The following is a 17,414-nucleotide window of genomic DNA, read 5'->3' as shown; positions in this document are numbered from 1 at the left end:
GTGGATGTTGTGAAGCTCTCACATGCTACAGGGTACGCCAGAGAAACTTACTTTTTGAAAACACATAAATTATGGATTTTTATTGGCCAAAGCTGTCGGAAGGCGTATGTACACAATTTTTTAGAAATATTCCTATGATAAGTAATGGCGTGGCTCTGTGAGATTTATTTAAATCATTTAAAAGTATTTATAAAAATAATAAATTTTATAAAATGAGGTATCTACGTCTGTGGTAGATAAAAAAATTGTCGGCAAGGTTTTTTATAATGTGCAATTGATATTGGAAAACTATAATATAATAGTGCGGCATTTCACAACGCCCTCCCAATAGATAACCATAAAATGACCGACTTTTGGGTCTTTTCGATATTTTTATTGGTTTGGGTAGTAAAGGTATTTTCTTGGATTGTGAAAAATACTATACACTTATTGATAATTCAATTTCAAATTCCTGTGTCAAAGAAATCGTTGCTAATCTGGTTTTAATTTAGTTATAACTAACAATAAGTTGGAGAATGAATACTCCAAGTAGTAGTATTATTTATGTGAATCCAACAACATTGAGAAAGTAACCTTCGCAATCTAATAAAATAATAAGGAGCTCGTAATAAAATCCCATAGAGTTATAAAATTTATGTTGGGAGATTTTATTTAGATAACCATTTGCTGGAAAATAACTATCGATAATACAATAAAACGTTCGCGAAATTAATTCGTTCAAGGATGTTGCGACTGTACGCCTATAAAATTAATCGAATACCATAAATAAATACCGCCTTCAAATATACAGTGAACGCTAGGCGGTCGGCGGTGGTTCCATATCTCACATTTTATGACTTTTTTTAAATATTCAAAGTACAGTGATAGGAACGTGGGGATATTAAATAATCGCAAATTGAGAATATTCACTAAATATGACATTTATTATATTCATAAAATTCATTCTCCCTTTGTTCCTATATGAAATATTCTCCATTATACCGTATGTCTTGAAATTAATGCTATAGGACGAAATAGAGAGGTGGAAGAAATTAAATCGCAGGGATGAACATTTTTCATGGTGATATTAAAAAGAAATGATTAGCACAACCTATATCATTATTAATATAACTTCACACAGTTGTTGCCACTACACCAATAGTCTGAAGACGATAACTTTATTATCGAAACGCGTGATAAATTATTTATACTGTTGTTATACTTCTAAATTTGTTTTATTTGGAATAACAAACAAAATAGATCTTATAAATACATATTTAATAACTTAATCCAGCTTTTTAAATCCTATGTCGTTGGCGTATTCCCTAAAACATTGTCTGCATAAGTTTAAGCCGTATTTTCTGATAACCCCATGTCTGTTGGAATAAGCCCGACACGATTTGGATCTTTGTCCATATTTACGAGGATGAGAATACCAGATATTTGAGAAACTCATTTTTGTGTTCTGCAAACCCAAAACTCGTCGAAGGCAACGATAAAAAGTTGGTATAGTGGTAGCTTAAACAGTGCGTTCAACATTCTAATCGAGTTAAAGCTAATAGCTAAAACTAAAATGACAAAACCATTTCTGCAACTAGAGCAGATGCAGTAGACACAACAAGTAAGTTGAAAACCTATTTTTCCTAGATGCATGGTATCGAAATTTTGATGATTATAAGATAGGATGAGTAAAAAACAGTATGAAGTATTGACGCTTAGACAGAACTGCTTATAATCAATGGAAATCCGATTAGCAGCTTTGGACTCTATGAGGAATTAGTTGTTTTAAAAAATCAGTGAAGTACCTGGATGAATATGAGATAGAGAGAGAAATGCTTTATTATCAAAAAATTGTGACAATTTGTACACAAAAGCTTGTAAAAACTAGAAAACAAACATAAAACTAACTAAATAAAGATACAAATAGAATAAAATTTCAATCTACAGAGGAAAACCACAATTGGTAACAAAATTATAGGTGATAATTAGTATATCAGTTGTATAGCAAGAATGAAACCAGTATGCAGCATGTCACAGAGTAGAAGGCACTTTACGGTAACTATGCGCTTAAATTATTGCGGAATGCGGGAAAAGATGATAACGTTTTGATTTCAATTGGCAAGTGATTGTGCGTTTTATTGCATTGTAAAATATTGAGCGCTTCACTAATTCCGAACGTGGAATAGGAAGGTAAAGGTCGTGTCCCGCGTTCCTAAGTGAATAGCCGTGCAACGATCTTTCTGAAATTGGAGAAGCGTGCTTACGAATTAGGCAAGCGGATTCAAAGATGAAAAAGGAAAGAAGAGTCAGAATTTTCAATCTTTTAATGAGCAGTGAGCACTGCTGTTTAGTCCGAGTAAATATCTATCAGTTTTTTACTAATAATGCTCAAAATTACTTTCATTGTAGCTAGGAATTGAATACTACATGCTTCCTCTGAGGAGATATCGCTGCTGCAGGCAGACGGACAAACAAAACGCTAAGAATAACGCTAAAAATAGAGAGCAATTTTGGACAAATGAAGAGGGAATTTTGGAAAGCTATCTTTCACATTAAAGTAACGTTTTCACTCATTCAAGATGGAGTGGTTCCTAATTTCAGGATTCAGGCGGAGCATCACTAAATTTTTTCTCATAATTCATGAACCAATGTTTTCAAAAGTTGGTAGAAGTGGCTACCGTTGTAACCTGATTCCAATTATATAAATTTTTCAATGGGATATCTAAATAGCAAGGTGTTTGATATTAAAAGTAACGACATCGCCGAGTCCAACAAATTATAAGCATTATGAACATATTTATTCAAAGTTGGTATTGAAAAAACTCTAAATATAGAATAAAATAATAACCAATCTATGTATTCAAATAAGTTAAGGGTAGTTATAACTTCGATGATTAAAAATTAACAAACCTCCTTGTGATCTGTCCCACTTTCTATTTTCATGATTCGACCTTGTTGTTATTTTCTAACAAAAATAAGTTATTGTGTATTTAGATTATTTATACATTTTACAAATAATACAGCGTACAGATTCATATTGACAAAAGTTGTTTCGATGAGATGTAAACAAGATTTCTTACAATAACTAGATTTTAGTCAAATCTGACACTGGTCTCATAAAGTTCTACACTTTTAATGGTGAACGTGTTGTCATACGAGTGATATTTGAGCTCTTTACAGATACTTGAAATATTAATCTTTGTCAAAAAATTTAAATAAATTTTCGTGCGATGATTTTCTTTGACTTTCGACGTGGATTAAACCAGCAGTAGTGTACCAATCAATTCGCTTCGACTATTGGTGAAGAAGCACTATCTCGAGCGACCGAATTCAGCTGGTTTTTCTGATTCAATCGTGATCGCAAATCCAACAAAAGCTTTTTGCGCACTTCGAAGCAATTGGTCAACATTTTTCTACACCTGAGGACGTGGTTGATGCGTTCAAATCACATGTTTTGGAGGTATCTCAAGGGAAATGCTTCGACAATTGGTTCAAACGTATGTAGAAGTGTATTTATCTTATTTTGAAAATCAATAGAGCCATATCCAATTAGAAATATCTTAGTTCCGTAATGGTGAATTTATACCAATCTCGAGATTAGGCGCTTAAACCAATAAAATAAGCACTATGGATATAATTTTGATTTCCTGGAAATATCTATTATTAATTTATGTATGTTATTTGGATCAATCTTAGTTAGAAGCATTCAGAAAAACATCTGGTCGATCTGATTTATGATATCTGTTTGTATATTTTTCAATGACATCAACTTCTCTAATCAACATCTCTAACTTTTATGGTGTACAAAGTTTATAAATTCATTACTCTGTTATATAAACGCTTAATTATTCTTAGCACTTGTTTAAAAGTATGCGGTTTATCACCCCTATTATGATCTCTATAGACATTTCCACGCCGCTGAAGAAAGCATCTTTGCTTGCCGAAGAAAAATGTCGGAATTATACGTTTACCCTACGCACTGGATTTTTGTGCAATTTCTAATCGGTTAATTAATCTACGCCAATTGAAAGAGGCCGTAACTAAGTAATTTAAAAATTACGAACAGGTGAATGTAACATTAAGCCTTTAACTTTACGTTAAAACTTAATAATAATATAGTATAAAAAAAGAAGATACTACGCGAAAATAATATAATGTACTTCACATAGCGAATGGAAATTGTAAAAAGTTCTTGTAATATAGAACATGTGGAGTTTGCATCTCATACCCTTAGATATAAGATGGGGTCTCTCTCAATCACGATAATTGGAAAAACAAGAATAATTGACTGACTCGATCATTTAAACTCTACTTTTAATTAACAATATACAGCAGGTCATTGCTTCTATAACAGAATCTCCTCGGACCACCACCTTTAGAAGATGGTGACTAAAATTAATTTTTTTTAAATTTCAGTAAACCGAGAAACTTGAAATTCTGTAATTTTCGTGCATTTGCAAAAGACTAACCACCGGAATTTTTTCAATATTCCTGTTACATCATACGAGGGTAAAATTAGCAACCCTTACTTTATTTCACATCAAAACTTTTTTCCAAGATGAAGTTTTGTGAAATAAAATTATAAATCCAAATCCTTGTTTTGTTTAAAAACATTTTGATTGTTAAATTTTCTTCCCAAACCCAATAGTACAACAGCAAATATGTAGAATGTAATAGTAAATTTTTGGAAGAAAGGGTTGCTAATTTCACCCCTGTTTAATGTGATACGAATATTGAAAAAATACTCGTAGTTAGTCCTTCGTCAGTGCAAGGAAATTCCAGAATATCAAGTTTCTAGCTTTACTGAACTTTTAAAACAAAAAATTAAAACTCCATTTTAGTCTTGTCAACTTTTTGTTTTGCACGAGCAATCACCTCCTGAATTTTATCGCATGAATTTAGAAAAACCATGTGTGAACCAAATACAATCTTTATCAATTTAAAAAATTGGTCCTTCGAATACAAGCACTGGTGTCAGAATGGTTTTACGTATTGATTTTCTGATTTTTTTTTATTTAACATCTACTAGATTTTGCAATCTGTTAGGCCAATTAACATGTAATCCATCGGTTACCATTCTTTAAAATTCGAGCGTAGGCTAGAGATCTGGCATCATTTTTACAAGATTCTTATCTAGTTTGACATTTACACAAATTTATTTAAACTTTTACTCAAATCTATGAACTGATTCAAGTATTTAGTCCAGTAAATCAATGCCAGATGGATCGGGTGTAGTTCCAGCCTGCTTATATGATCTCTTCTCTGTAGGAACTTTTAGATTTTAGATCCCTACGTATCACATCATTAGGCACATACCAAAAGGCATCAACAATCTGTCTCAATAGTTTGGATAAAAATCTTTCAAGTATATCGATATTGGAGTTACATGCTGTTGTACTCCATAACTGTATTTGTTAGCACCAAGTCGGCTTGATGATTACTTGAGTAAACTAAGAGTTTATTACTCAGACTAAACCACCTAGACCACCTGGTATCTAACCAATACATGTTGCGTTGTTTTTTTTTTTGGTTCGTATGTGTTTCTTCCACATAATCCTTCGATCTACATATAAGCCAAGGTATCCAAAGTCATCTGATTATCTAACTGACTAATTTCTTGTTTGGTTTGTTAAATTATAGAATAACAACTATTTCCGACCGTAGAAGTTATTTTAGCAGATCTGTGATGTCATGTATCATTTACAAAATTCAAATTGACAACATAATGTGGCATACTGTATACAGTATGAAATATAGTATTATACGTTGATAATAGCTTTTTAATTTCAGTAACATTTGACATATTCATTATCTGTCATAATTTCTAATATTTAATACATTTTCCTCGCTGGTCTCGTTTATCATTCGGATAAAAAGGACAATTTTCGAATTTAAATGGAAGAATTTTCAAGGAAAATTTATTTCACCGTGAATATTTGATAATGTGAACTAGGAATAATAGAACGGAATCAAAAATTTGAAAAGAAATAAAAATTCAACAGCTCTTAGTCCGTTGAAGAATTTACTTATCGATGTTAAGGGGATAAATTTGATTTGACAATTGAAATGAACTTGATTGGGATCGGTGAAGAGGGTGTTTTAAGATGGGCAACACGAGTTTAATGATTTTTCTTAGAAGCATCCGTTTTTAACATTACTTCAAAATCATACTGTTCAGTATGACTGGTTTAATATTTTTTGCTTATTTCTTTTTTTTTCACATACTTATTTATGTATTTATAATTTGAAGGAATATTTTAAAACTGATATATTCCAAGATGCGAGCTACTGCCGAAAACGGCCTTGTCTTTAACATCCCAAGTCTACGTACGGACATTAATTGAAAATTTATAAATTCAACGTGCCATCGATGAGATACCGCCACATCTTCTTCAAAATACCACAAAAAATTTCATGAAAACAGTAGGGGCTCATTTGGATCTCCACGTAATTCTAACATGTCTACTTAACAGTGAAATAAAAATATCATTGAGTCACTAAAAAAGTGTGTTTTCATTAAATCGGTTACTCTTGAGATTTTCTATTTCTACTTTTTCCTTAGTCGAGCCTTTTCCAGTGTATCTTATTGCATCTCACTGCATCTCAGTGTTTTTATTTTTGAAGCATTTCAAGGTATTGTAGAATATTTACAAAAACAAGAATATCATAATGAAATTTACCGTGTATAAAAGCTTTTTGACTTAGTGCAATGCCAAAATATTCCTTACGATAAATTGTCTCTTAACATTTTGCCCTTTCCATTGCTTCAAGGCTTCCACTAACCAAATCTCACCCCCTTTCTTCTTGTGTATCTACCAAAGATACAACTGAGTGAAATTAAGAATGAAATAATTAACAAGAACGTTAAATTTACCTCAGATAATGAAGAGTTTAATGCTCCAATTTTTAGTTGATTTAACCTCAACATTTGATTGGTTTTTATAGAAAATAGATTTTAAATGGTTTGTACTTTGTAGCAACTAAAAGTATTCCGTTTCGCGAATGTTTGCATTTTACTGAATTCAATTAACTGGATTTTGACGTGGAGATCGCTATAATCATATTACTGACCTTGTAGAAAGCAACCAAGATTACATCAATAATAAAAATCAATTATCATATCATAAGCAGTAGCCTCCAAGTCGAAAACAATTTTTTAACCCCCAAAACTGCTATCTCACGCATTGAATTATTTAGTTTAGGAATAAATATTGTTTCATGTTCTGACTGGACACTATTTCGGGGTAAAGAAGAAAAATAAAAGGGTTGTTTCACGCTTAAACAACTCAAAAACACGTAACGCTACAAAAATTCATTGCCACATACTTGTTTGAATAAATTATAAGTTTCAATTGCAGTTTTTCCAAGTTTTATGTGAAATTTCATCGAAACAAAATAAAAAAATGCCCCTATAAAAACGAAGGCAACGGCTGCACTGGTTTGTCTATAGACACGGTAGACGTCGCATTCTTACTTTTTCTGAAGCAGCGCTAGTCTCGTCACTTAATAGCTACACCTCGTATGATCCAGTAAAGCAATCAAGAAGTTTCCATCTTGTACAGGAACATAACAATGGTTAAGTATATGAGACTTACAAGATAACGGTGGGTAGATGACGTCATGCGGATGGATGAAAGAGTCAGTTACGAAAAGGATCCTCAGAGAAAAATCAACCGGAAAATGAAGGCCAAAACGCCGAAGGTAAGATGATTGTACTGTATTAGAGAGGCCATTATCTTCAAAATTTGATGGGCAGCTACCCACTAGAGTAGTGATTCCAAAAGTGGTCCAGGTGTACCCCCAGTTGTCCACTGATTTTGGAATATGGTGTAAACGTATCAACTTTAACTAGTAATAAGTATTTTGAAGGTGGTTCATGGAAAAAAATGGAAACTTCTGCTTTAGAAAGATAATTGTAAGAAATTATTAGAGGCAAGCAAGATGCAGTAATGGATAATCGTGCTGTGAATGACGATAATGAAAATCAAACTAATAGGTATAATGCTGGATACTACTAAGATAAAAATGGACAAAAAACGAAAAGGAGATTAAACAGACAAGAATCCAATCGAAATGACAAACAAAATAAACTAAATGAGGCTTAAAATTGATAAATTATTGTAAATTTATGATTCTAAGAACTACCCGTGCATTCGACTTGAAGGTACAAGGATTATATACATGTACTATATTCCGAAATTATTGTTACGCCTCTGATATATATTTTACGTTTATTGTTGAAATAACAGAAAGAGTTTTCAAATTGTCACCCATTTACTCAACTAAACGAGACTTTAGTAAAGTTGTCTTCTAAGATGGGCTTTTTGACGCTATTTTCTCTTATTCTTGCTACCTTAACGACTCGATTTTCTTTCCCAAATTATCAAGCGACCTCACTTATTCCCCATTTATTTCTCATGAGATTTGAGAAAAACTGAGGTGATTAAATTTACAAGGAGAATAAGTCACATGAAAAAGATGCCAATGAAACATAGTTATGTATAGAATATTTCTTATTGTTTCTTATTGTATTGATACCGAACACACTGTTCACACCACCACTATACCAACACTCACAAAATAGTGTAGTGTGTAGTGGTGATGTAAACAGTGTGTTCATCATGAATATCACCAATGGTTCTAGAAATACCAACTCACCTTATTGTATTATGCGTTTTTCCGTGAAATCTTTGTCAATTTCTTTTTCTATTCTATTCTCTTGAATATTTCATTTATTGTTGTATTTTTTACTAAATTTATAATTGATTATTTGTTTTGCAATGAATTGAATAAGTATGCTAAGTAGCTGAGACATGGCTTAACTGTATAAAGATAAGATGAGTTGATTTAACCTAAATTTTGAAAAAAATTATTACAACTTTGTCTATCACCATATCACCATAATTTGGGAATCTGAAACTCGTTTTAAGATGGTTTAAGACATCATCAGTAATTTGTGAATGTTAAAAGTGATATTTTTTGTATCAATGTTATAATGGAGTTTCATCAAGAGAAAACTAAAATAATATAAGTTGTAATACATATTTTGTTGATGATAAAAGTATTAAATTAATTTATAATAATGACCACATGGCCTCTTCAATGGACAGATTGATTTTACCTAAAAGTTGAGGCATATGATCTTCGAATTATTGTTGCAGTACTGCCCTACCATGACTGCAAGCATTTTTGAAATGCTTCTTTAATAATAGCTTCTGGTCGTGGCGTTTCTAATGTTTGGAATAGTTCAATTATGTCAAAATGTCACAACTTTTACTACATTTTCTGGAAAAATCAGGAATCATACGGTATGTTATGAGTAAGGCAGATGTGGAATGGTAGACAGAACGATTTTTAGCAGTAAAAAATTTAGGAATCAAAAATGACTAGTTGCACAGTGCTTTGCCAGGATGCATAAAAAATGACCATTGGCACGAACTCTTATTGCACCTCACAATTGAAGAAAACAATGTTCACGACTTTTATGTTAGATTTCAATTGAAACACATCTTCAGTGCAAGTCGAGCCTACGATTTTCCATTGAGAATTGAAACACGATTTTCTTCTTGTTCATTAGACAAAATTTTCATATCAAATTTAACATTCACTTGTCTTATTTGTGAATCTTCTATTTCGGAACCGTACAAGATTCTAAGTTTGATACTAAGCTCTTGAATAGTGTCCACTCGATGGTTTAGAATACTGTTACTTATCCTTGCTGACACATTTCTATTTTTAAAGCTCTCGCGCCATTTGTAAGTAGTAACTTCGAGTTGAAACACTGCAAACATGATCTTAGTGTGAAGCTGAAGTCGGTTAAAATTTCTTATTGCTTGTTTCGACACATTAAGGTATGACACATACGAGCTCATCACACCTCTTAGCAGTGATGTCTGCAGCCTTAATTTGCCATTAATAATTGAATCATTCTAGATGTTTTGCTGAAGCTACTTAAAGTATTAGAAACATTAAAAAAATTGAGTATTCTGTCTGCAGAGCAAAAATGTTTTTTAAATCGTAATCTGGGACATTGAAGAAACTCTTTCATGCAATTCTAAGCTATCGGATATTGTCAATCTATCCAGTATTTTCAAATAAGTAATATTTCCATCATGGTTAATTATCATTGTAACAGAAAACAGACATACACAATTACTGGTATATTTGGTTGCAATTAACAAACTCAAAATATTGAGAATAATCATTTAAACAATAGTGGAGTATTTTCCATATCATCAAAGTAAATACAAAAATGATTCTACTTTCTATGTTAATAATTTTATTCTTTCTTTGTTGCAGGTATGTTGAGTATGATTTTTTTGTCAATCTTTATGTAAGTATCAAATGTTTCCACTAAATGTTCAAGTTCAATTTCTTATAATTAATAAAAATGTTGCTTACTAATTTTCATAAATGTATCTAAGCTGGCGTAAGTTTTTGATCTTTATTATCATAAGTTTTACAAAATAAAAGGTTTGGCATAGTCAAAAGCTCTGTGTATTAATTTGAATAATTACTTATTTGCCAATAAAAGTTATAAATTTTGTTTTATTTCGATTCCAAGATTATGTGTCTGACAAATTTCACGGAAAATAAGATTATAGGTTTTACCATATATTAAGGAGTTCCAAGTTGTGTATTCTTAGCCATTAGGTTGCAACTTGGAAGGTGCAGTGTCAATTCAATTCTGATTATGGAAAATTTGGAAAGGCTGCGTAATTGCCGAAAAATCGGTCCTCAGTTAATGAAAAAATATTAATACTTAATTGTTTTAAATCATTTACAGACAAAATTTTTTTAAAGATGTTGATGAGTAGTAAACTTGGTGTTGGGGAATTTATGATTTACAGAGTTAGTGTGCGTTCACATTGGCGACCCTAAGTGGTGAGCGTCGAGCGATGTCGCTTTTGCTATGTCATCGCTCGCGTTGTCCTATTCAAATTGGTTAAGCGTCGTTTTAGTTATTTGCTAGCTTTCGAATCATAAAGAGTAATGAATTTGGTATCCAAACGATTATTACTTATAGAAAGTACACGACTGCGAAGGCCTTCATGAACTTCGCAGTGATCCAATAACATTATTTCAGTTTTTAAGAATGTCAGTGGAAACAAGCATCGACTTCAAAAAAAAACAAATAATTTTAAAAAGCCTATATCTCCGCCAGAAAAGTTATATTTTGCATTGTTGGATGTTTTGCAATCCACAAGCTTGTGTTCCTGAAGAATATTCTGGAGGCACTGTACATCCTTGTTGGTTTTCTTTAGGATGTGTTTCTGAAGAATATTCTGGAGGCACTGTACATCCTTGTTGGTTTTCTTTAGGATGTGTTTCTGAAGAATATTCTGGAGGCACTGTACATCCTTATTGGTTTTCTTGAGGATGTGTTTCTGAAGAATATTTTGGAGGCACTGTACATCCTTGTTGGTTTTCTTTAGGATGTGTTTCTGAAGAATATTCTGGAGGCACTGTACATCCTTGTTGGTTTTCTTTAGGATGTGTTTCTGAAGAATATTCTGGAGGCACTGTACATCCTTGTTGGTTTTCTTTAGGATGTGTTTCTGAAGAATATTTTGGAGGCACTGTACATCCTTGTTGGTTTTCTTTAGGATGTGTTTCTGAAGAATATTCTGGAGGCACTGTACATCCTTGTTGGTTTTCTTTAGGATGTGTTTCTGAAGAATATTTTGGAGGCACTGTACATCCTTGTTGGTTTGCTTGAGGATGTGTTTCTAGGACATTGTATATTCTTGTTGGGAGGGAGGGAAGGAGGGAAAATTATTGCTGAGTAGAACAAATACGTTAATGTGTGAAGTAGAACTAGGCGAAATAGCAGAAAAAGATCCAAAAGAATAGAATGGCTAGATCACATATAGAGAATGCCAGATTTTAGAGCAACAAACAAAATGATGGACGCAGAACAAGGAGGAACAAGAAAAAATACCAAGGGAAAGAGGGTATGTAAAGATGATGAAACACCTAAGAGAGAGATGAATATAAGACTGGAAAACAGAAGAAAAAATTAAGAAAAAGTGGAAGGGAATCACTTCCACTTTTCATGTTGTTAACTGAAGCAAAAAATTGATTAATTTTTTTATTAGACGACTATTGTTTTGATTATTTACCTCACCTATGCACTTAACTTTTTTTTATGAAATTACAAAACCTTTATTACGTTATAAACCTTCGTTTTATTTTTTCCAAAATAACGTAGGAATGGATTATTTTTTTGATTAAAGTTACCACTCCCTTCACGCCGCATTATGCTACAATAAACAATGTTTGCCCCTTTTATACCACCCAGCATTCTTAAATGAACCAACATTTTTTATGATTCTACCCTATTTCTCTTTAAGATTCATTGTAAATTCACTAACACATAACTTCGCTCTTCACTTTACATTTCAGCGAACCCTCATACTTTCCAAGTGGAAAAACGCCAGCGCAATAACATAAATCCCTCTCTCCACCTGCCGCGATCTTCCATAAAATCCAATATCACTTAAAACATGTATAACAACCATAAATCCAGAATCTAAATTCCAACCAGGAACTTTTAAAAATTGTGTAGTAGAGTGGATTTGGATGATTCGATCGTAATTTTTCAGAATTCAAAGATTGCTTTTGGAAGAAACTTTTCCACTCAACGTGAGACATATCGATCATAAAGAGTAATGGATGGAAAGACGTATTTTGACTACTAGATGCATCTTTTAGAAAAAATAAAATACTTTCACTTGAACAATTTGCAAACTTGACAATTTCTTGAGCAGCAAAAAAAAATATCAGTTGTTAAGGAAATTTTTTCGTGTTACATTTTGTTTTATCTTGCAATTAAAATGAAAAGATATAAAGAAATATTTTCCGCCAGCTAACAGAAATATTTTAAAACCATTCGAGTACTAACAACGATGGATTGAATACAAAATAAATTTTTACATATTATTTTAAACTGATTTCCATAGAAAATAGATCTAAAATCAAGACAAATTATCCCGAAAACAAAAATAATAAAATTTGTATAAAATGAAATAATTCATTAGAAATAAAGTATGACAGAAATGGGGGTTTATAAAAACTAACATTTTCTTCGGAGCCAAATCCACTTTTGAATATTATCGCTTGTTTTTTCAACACAGTCATAAAAGTATAATAATACTTTCAGAATAGATACCTACTAATCGTATAGATAAAGGACAAGTTACAGGAAAAAGAAGAATATCTTAACCATTGGTTTTTTTGTACAAGAGGAGCAATGTATTCAAGAAGACATCAACCAGTGATGTAACTTACGACTTCTATCGCATTAAACTCTTCTAACTATATTACCCAATGAAACCACGTTAGCATACCTCATGATGTTGGTACACCTCTTAATCGCGTATTTCCGCGATCAATCCAGCGTTCTTTTTGCTTCCTTCTTTGCCACCTGAACCTACCGTGTGTACCACGACTTCCGTATCTAGTGTTGGTTCATCGTATACATCCATGAAACCACTTCTTTTGGTTGAGGTGATCCCCTCTTACTCTACCATCTTTTGTTTATTGAATTCACCATTTTGGTAATTTAAGAATTGATCAGTTGGTAAACGAAGTAGATATAATAAGTGGGTAAGACTGTATAGGGAATTCAATGAGTGAGAAAGAGAGAGAGCGTGTGACGTAGCGCAATGTCACCTGAGCACAGCCATTTTTATTCCAATTGGTGGCCATTGTTTACAGGTGACGCCATCTATTCAATAATAACCACATGACGCGGACATTTTTATTCCAATAGTCTATTGTTCTATTTTATTTTTTTTTAATAAAAATTTCAGTTCGAAAGAGAAATCGAACCTTCGATCTCCGTGGTTAAAATTAACTCCTCGCCCAATTGTGCCATTAAGACTTGATATAAAATTTATTGCGATGTATGTATATTAGCGGCAAAAAACACATGGCCCCACGTGTATTAACAATGGGTGGCTATTGGAATAAAAATGGCGGTATCCTGGTGACATCGTACCCGCTTAGTATATCTACTAAACGATCTAGTCTAGATGTTTTTGTTTTAATGAAGAGTATATTGACTCCGTTGTAATCTACTATATCCTCACTTTTCATAGAATTCTACTCATTTGCATTGTAGATTAATTTTGACTATCTATTATTCATTTGACAAGAGAGAGAACGGTTATTACTTGTCAATTATTATCTGCCATCTCTTGGGAGATCCGACGGGTGGTCTCCTTGAAGCCTTCGCCCATTTAGTCCATCGATCATCCATCATTCTATCGACATGGTCTCTCCAAAAGCGTAATCTCGATCTGGCGAATCGTACTATATCCCAAATTTTCAGATCTACTTTTATAGTTTTGATTATTATTTGATTTCTAGGCTCATTCCTTTAATATTCACTATCGATGGACATATATTTGTTTTTCCATATGAGGTCCTCCAGATAGCCAGAGATACTTGACGCCTTATTTACTTGGGCGCGTACCTCTTGTTGTGAGTTTCTGGCGCTTGTAAGCTCGACTCGTAAGTCTGGTGAATGAGGTTGTTGTTCGCAGCTAGTTTACATTTTGTAGGCTCTTTTGCTATTACCATGGATTCTTTATTTCTACAGATATCTGCATCTTAAGGTTGTTGTTTGGCACCGATATAACAGACGCTGCAGGTCATCCTCGTTTTCGGCTATCAAGATTGCGTCGCCGGCGTAGCATAATATCTTTATTGATTTTCGTCCCACATTGTACCCTCAAGAAACTTCTTTTATACGTCGAAAAACAAATTTCAGTTTCAGAATTCCCATAGAACATAGTGTTCTAAATTCAGGAGATTCTACTTAACGTGTTCAGTCACTAATGTACTTACTCCAACATATTAGTAAAAATGACTGGTTTATGTTTTAAATTCATTCTCGCATTCATCGTAAATTATTTCGTAAAGCATATCAATTTATAAACATTTCTTATTTCGTTTTGAAATTCTCATCTAAACCACTGTACTATTGAGTCGTACACACTCTTAAAACATAAAATTCCCGTGTAGAGTCGGAGAAGCACCCCCATTTATCTACTTCAAAGAACCATCGTAATAATTCTTTGAGACTTACGCCGGCAACTTTTTCGCTACCGATTCCCAAGACGTGAACTTACCACTTAAGTATATTAATTTTCTTTCGGTCATATAAATCAAGACATCGGACAAATAATTAAATTGTTTGCACCTCTGTTCTTCTTTTCGGAGGGTTTTTTGGCACAACTTTATCGACGTTACTGCCTCTATAACTCATTGGAATTGACCATTATTCGTTTGTTCGCGAAGGTGAACAGAAAAGAAATGTCTTTTGTACTGTTTTTTTTTCTAGTAATATGTGAGAAAATGTGTCAGGCACGGTATTTGGTGTTTTATTATAAGAAAGAACGATACTTATTTCTAAATATAAGCCATGGTTTTATTTACGGAATAACGATGTTATTACAAAATATATTATTATGAAATTAAAGAATCGATTATGGTGGTGGTAACCAAAAATTAAACATGGAAACAAGAGTAGCTTAGGAAGTTTGTAAATTCTTTGTTTGTGTCCCTCTTGCACAATACATTTGAAGTCTAAAACAATAAAAACAACAATTTGAAGTCTCAATTTTGTTAAAAATCTTAATATATAAAAATTCAGTGTCCGTGTGTATGTTCCGAATGAACTCGAAAACGAGTCAACTGATATTCATGAAAGTTGGCATATATATGTAATTTGATCAAACTTAAATGATAGGATAGTTATTATTTAAATTAATGGTCTCAATAATTAATAATTGATAATAAACTGATCATCAACGTTGATTGTTGTTATTAATCGTAGTTTCCATAAGTCTGGCGTCTTAAGCGAATTTCTTTACGGAGAACTGTAAAATTTTGTCCTTTGCACCTCATAGATGGCGCCACACTTTAATGTGATATATTTTCTTACACTACACACTATACATGTCTTATTGTGCCTATACCATTTAACGTCGATTCTTTCAAATCATTCTTCATCAATCTTCATTTTGTCTTCGTTGCGTACATTACTTAGAATATTTTTTTTACATCTAACTTACAGTTATTCAGAGAACACCGAAATTCATTCACATTAAAAATTCAATTACTATTTTTAGTAAAATGCCACCCAAATAATCCAACCTTATTGCCCGTAGCAAGAAGACTCGATATGCACGTATTGAAAGAGCTCTTGAATCAGTCGAACAGAGAGCAGAAAGAAATGCAGCTCAAGGAATTCTCACAGCTGAAATTCGTGCACGAGAACAGCATGATAACATCGAAAAGAAAATGCATTGAGAACCAGGTTGGCACGTCAACAACACATAAATTCATATAAAGATCAAAACCGAGAAAATAATTGAACCAACTGCGCAGAAACACGTGGATCATTTGTTCGTCTTGCATTTAATTATGAACCAGACATCAATTACTCGGCTGATTCCAAAGTTACTATTGGTGCGATGGACAAAATATGCAATTATTGTCAGGCGTTTAAATTTCGCAATGAAACACCCGGCAAGTGTTGCGCATCAGGAAGAGTCGTATTTTCACCACTTCCAACTCCACATGAACCTTTGAAATCCCTTCTTTCTGGCATTTCAAATGAATCAAAATTATTTTTGCGTAAGATACGAAAATTTAATTCTTGTTTCCAAATGACGTCGTTTGGAGCATCCAAAGTTTGTGATTTGTCATCTGATGGTCGTAATTTTGAAGATCCAAAATTCCTTCAGATCTATTTTATGGGCAATTGTGAAGAACGTGTAACAACTCGATGCCAGTATAATTTCATTGAACAGACAGAAGAGAGAAAGCAATTTTATTATCATTAGAACAGTAATCAATTGTTGGAGAACAATAATCCATTGGTTCAATTGTGTCCAAGAGTGTCACCACAATTAAAAAGTGACAATTATCAAATTGTCATCAAAGCGGACAAAGTACCTTTGGGAGAACACGCCGGCAGATTCAATGCACCAACCGTTGATGAAGTTGCTATTATTACTCATTATTATCACTCAGCCACAGCAACGCGTGGCCGGATCTGCTAGTTTGGATATATAAGGAAATGGACAAAGTATAACGGGAAAAAAATAATGGAAAGGTGGTGGCAATATTCTAAACAATTTTTGTAAGTTGAGGAAAAAATAGCAGAAAGAAAATGTACACAAACATATAATTCAGAAAGAGATAAAAAAGCAATTAAAAAATGAAGGCTAGGAAAGCTCTAAGGATAGACTGGATATCAGTGGACATTATAATTGCATCCAAGAAGATAGCAGCTATTTAACGACACTCCTGATCATCTTTAAAGCACCCTGTTGCTAGCCAGATTTCCATTCTTGGAAGTAAATGCAAATTACTAAGTGGGGGAGCGGAACTTTAAGGTGAATGAGGCATTTTATTGACAG

General features: G+C 32.9%; 2 protein-coding genes across 4 annotated transcripts in view; one reads left to right on the top strand and one right to left on the bottom strand.

Annotated features, from left to right (window-relative positions):
* The window catches only part of LOC130897384 (rap1 GTPase-activating protein 1), an 848,316-nt gene that overhangs the window by 515,189 nt on the left and 315,713 nt on the right, over window positions 1-17,414 (top strand). The window lies entirely within an intron of this gene.
* LOC130897387 (40S ribosomal protein S29-like) lies at window positions 1,194-1,438 on the bottom strand. The gene has a single exon (XM_057806222.1). It carries the CDS (start codon window positions 1,433-1,435, stop codon window positions 1,265-1,267), a length of 171 nt encoding a protein of 56 aa, XP_057662205.1. The 5' UTR covers window positions 1,436-1,438; the 3' UTR covers window positions 1,194-1,264.

This window comes from Diorhabda carinulata, chromosome 8, assembly GCF_026250575.1.
Source record: "Diorhabda carinulata isolate Delta chromosome 8, icDioCari1.1, whole genome shotgun sequence".
Classification (NCBI taxonomy): domain Eukaryota; kingdom Metazoa; phylum Arthropoda; class Insecta; order Coleoptera; family Chrysomelidae; genus Diorhabda; species Diorhabda carinulata.
This window is presented reverse-complemented; position numbering and strand designations above follow the sequence as displayed.

Coding starts and splice junctions, on each gene's coding strand:
- LOC130897387 (XM_057806222.1), bottom strand. CDS start 1,435: ATGAGTTTCTCAAATATCTGGTATTCTCATCCTCGTAAATATGGACAA.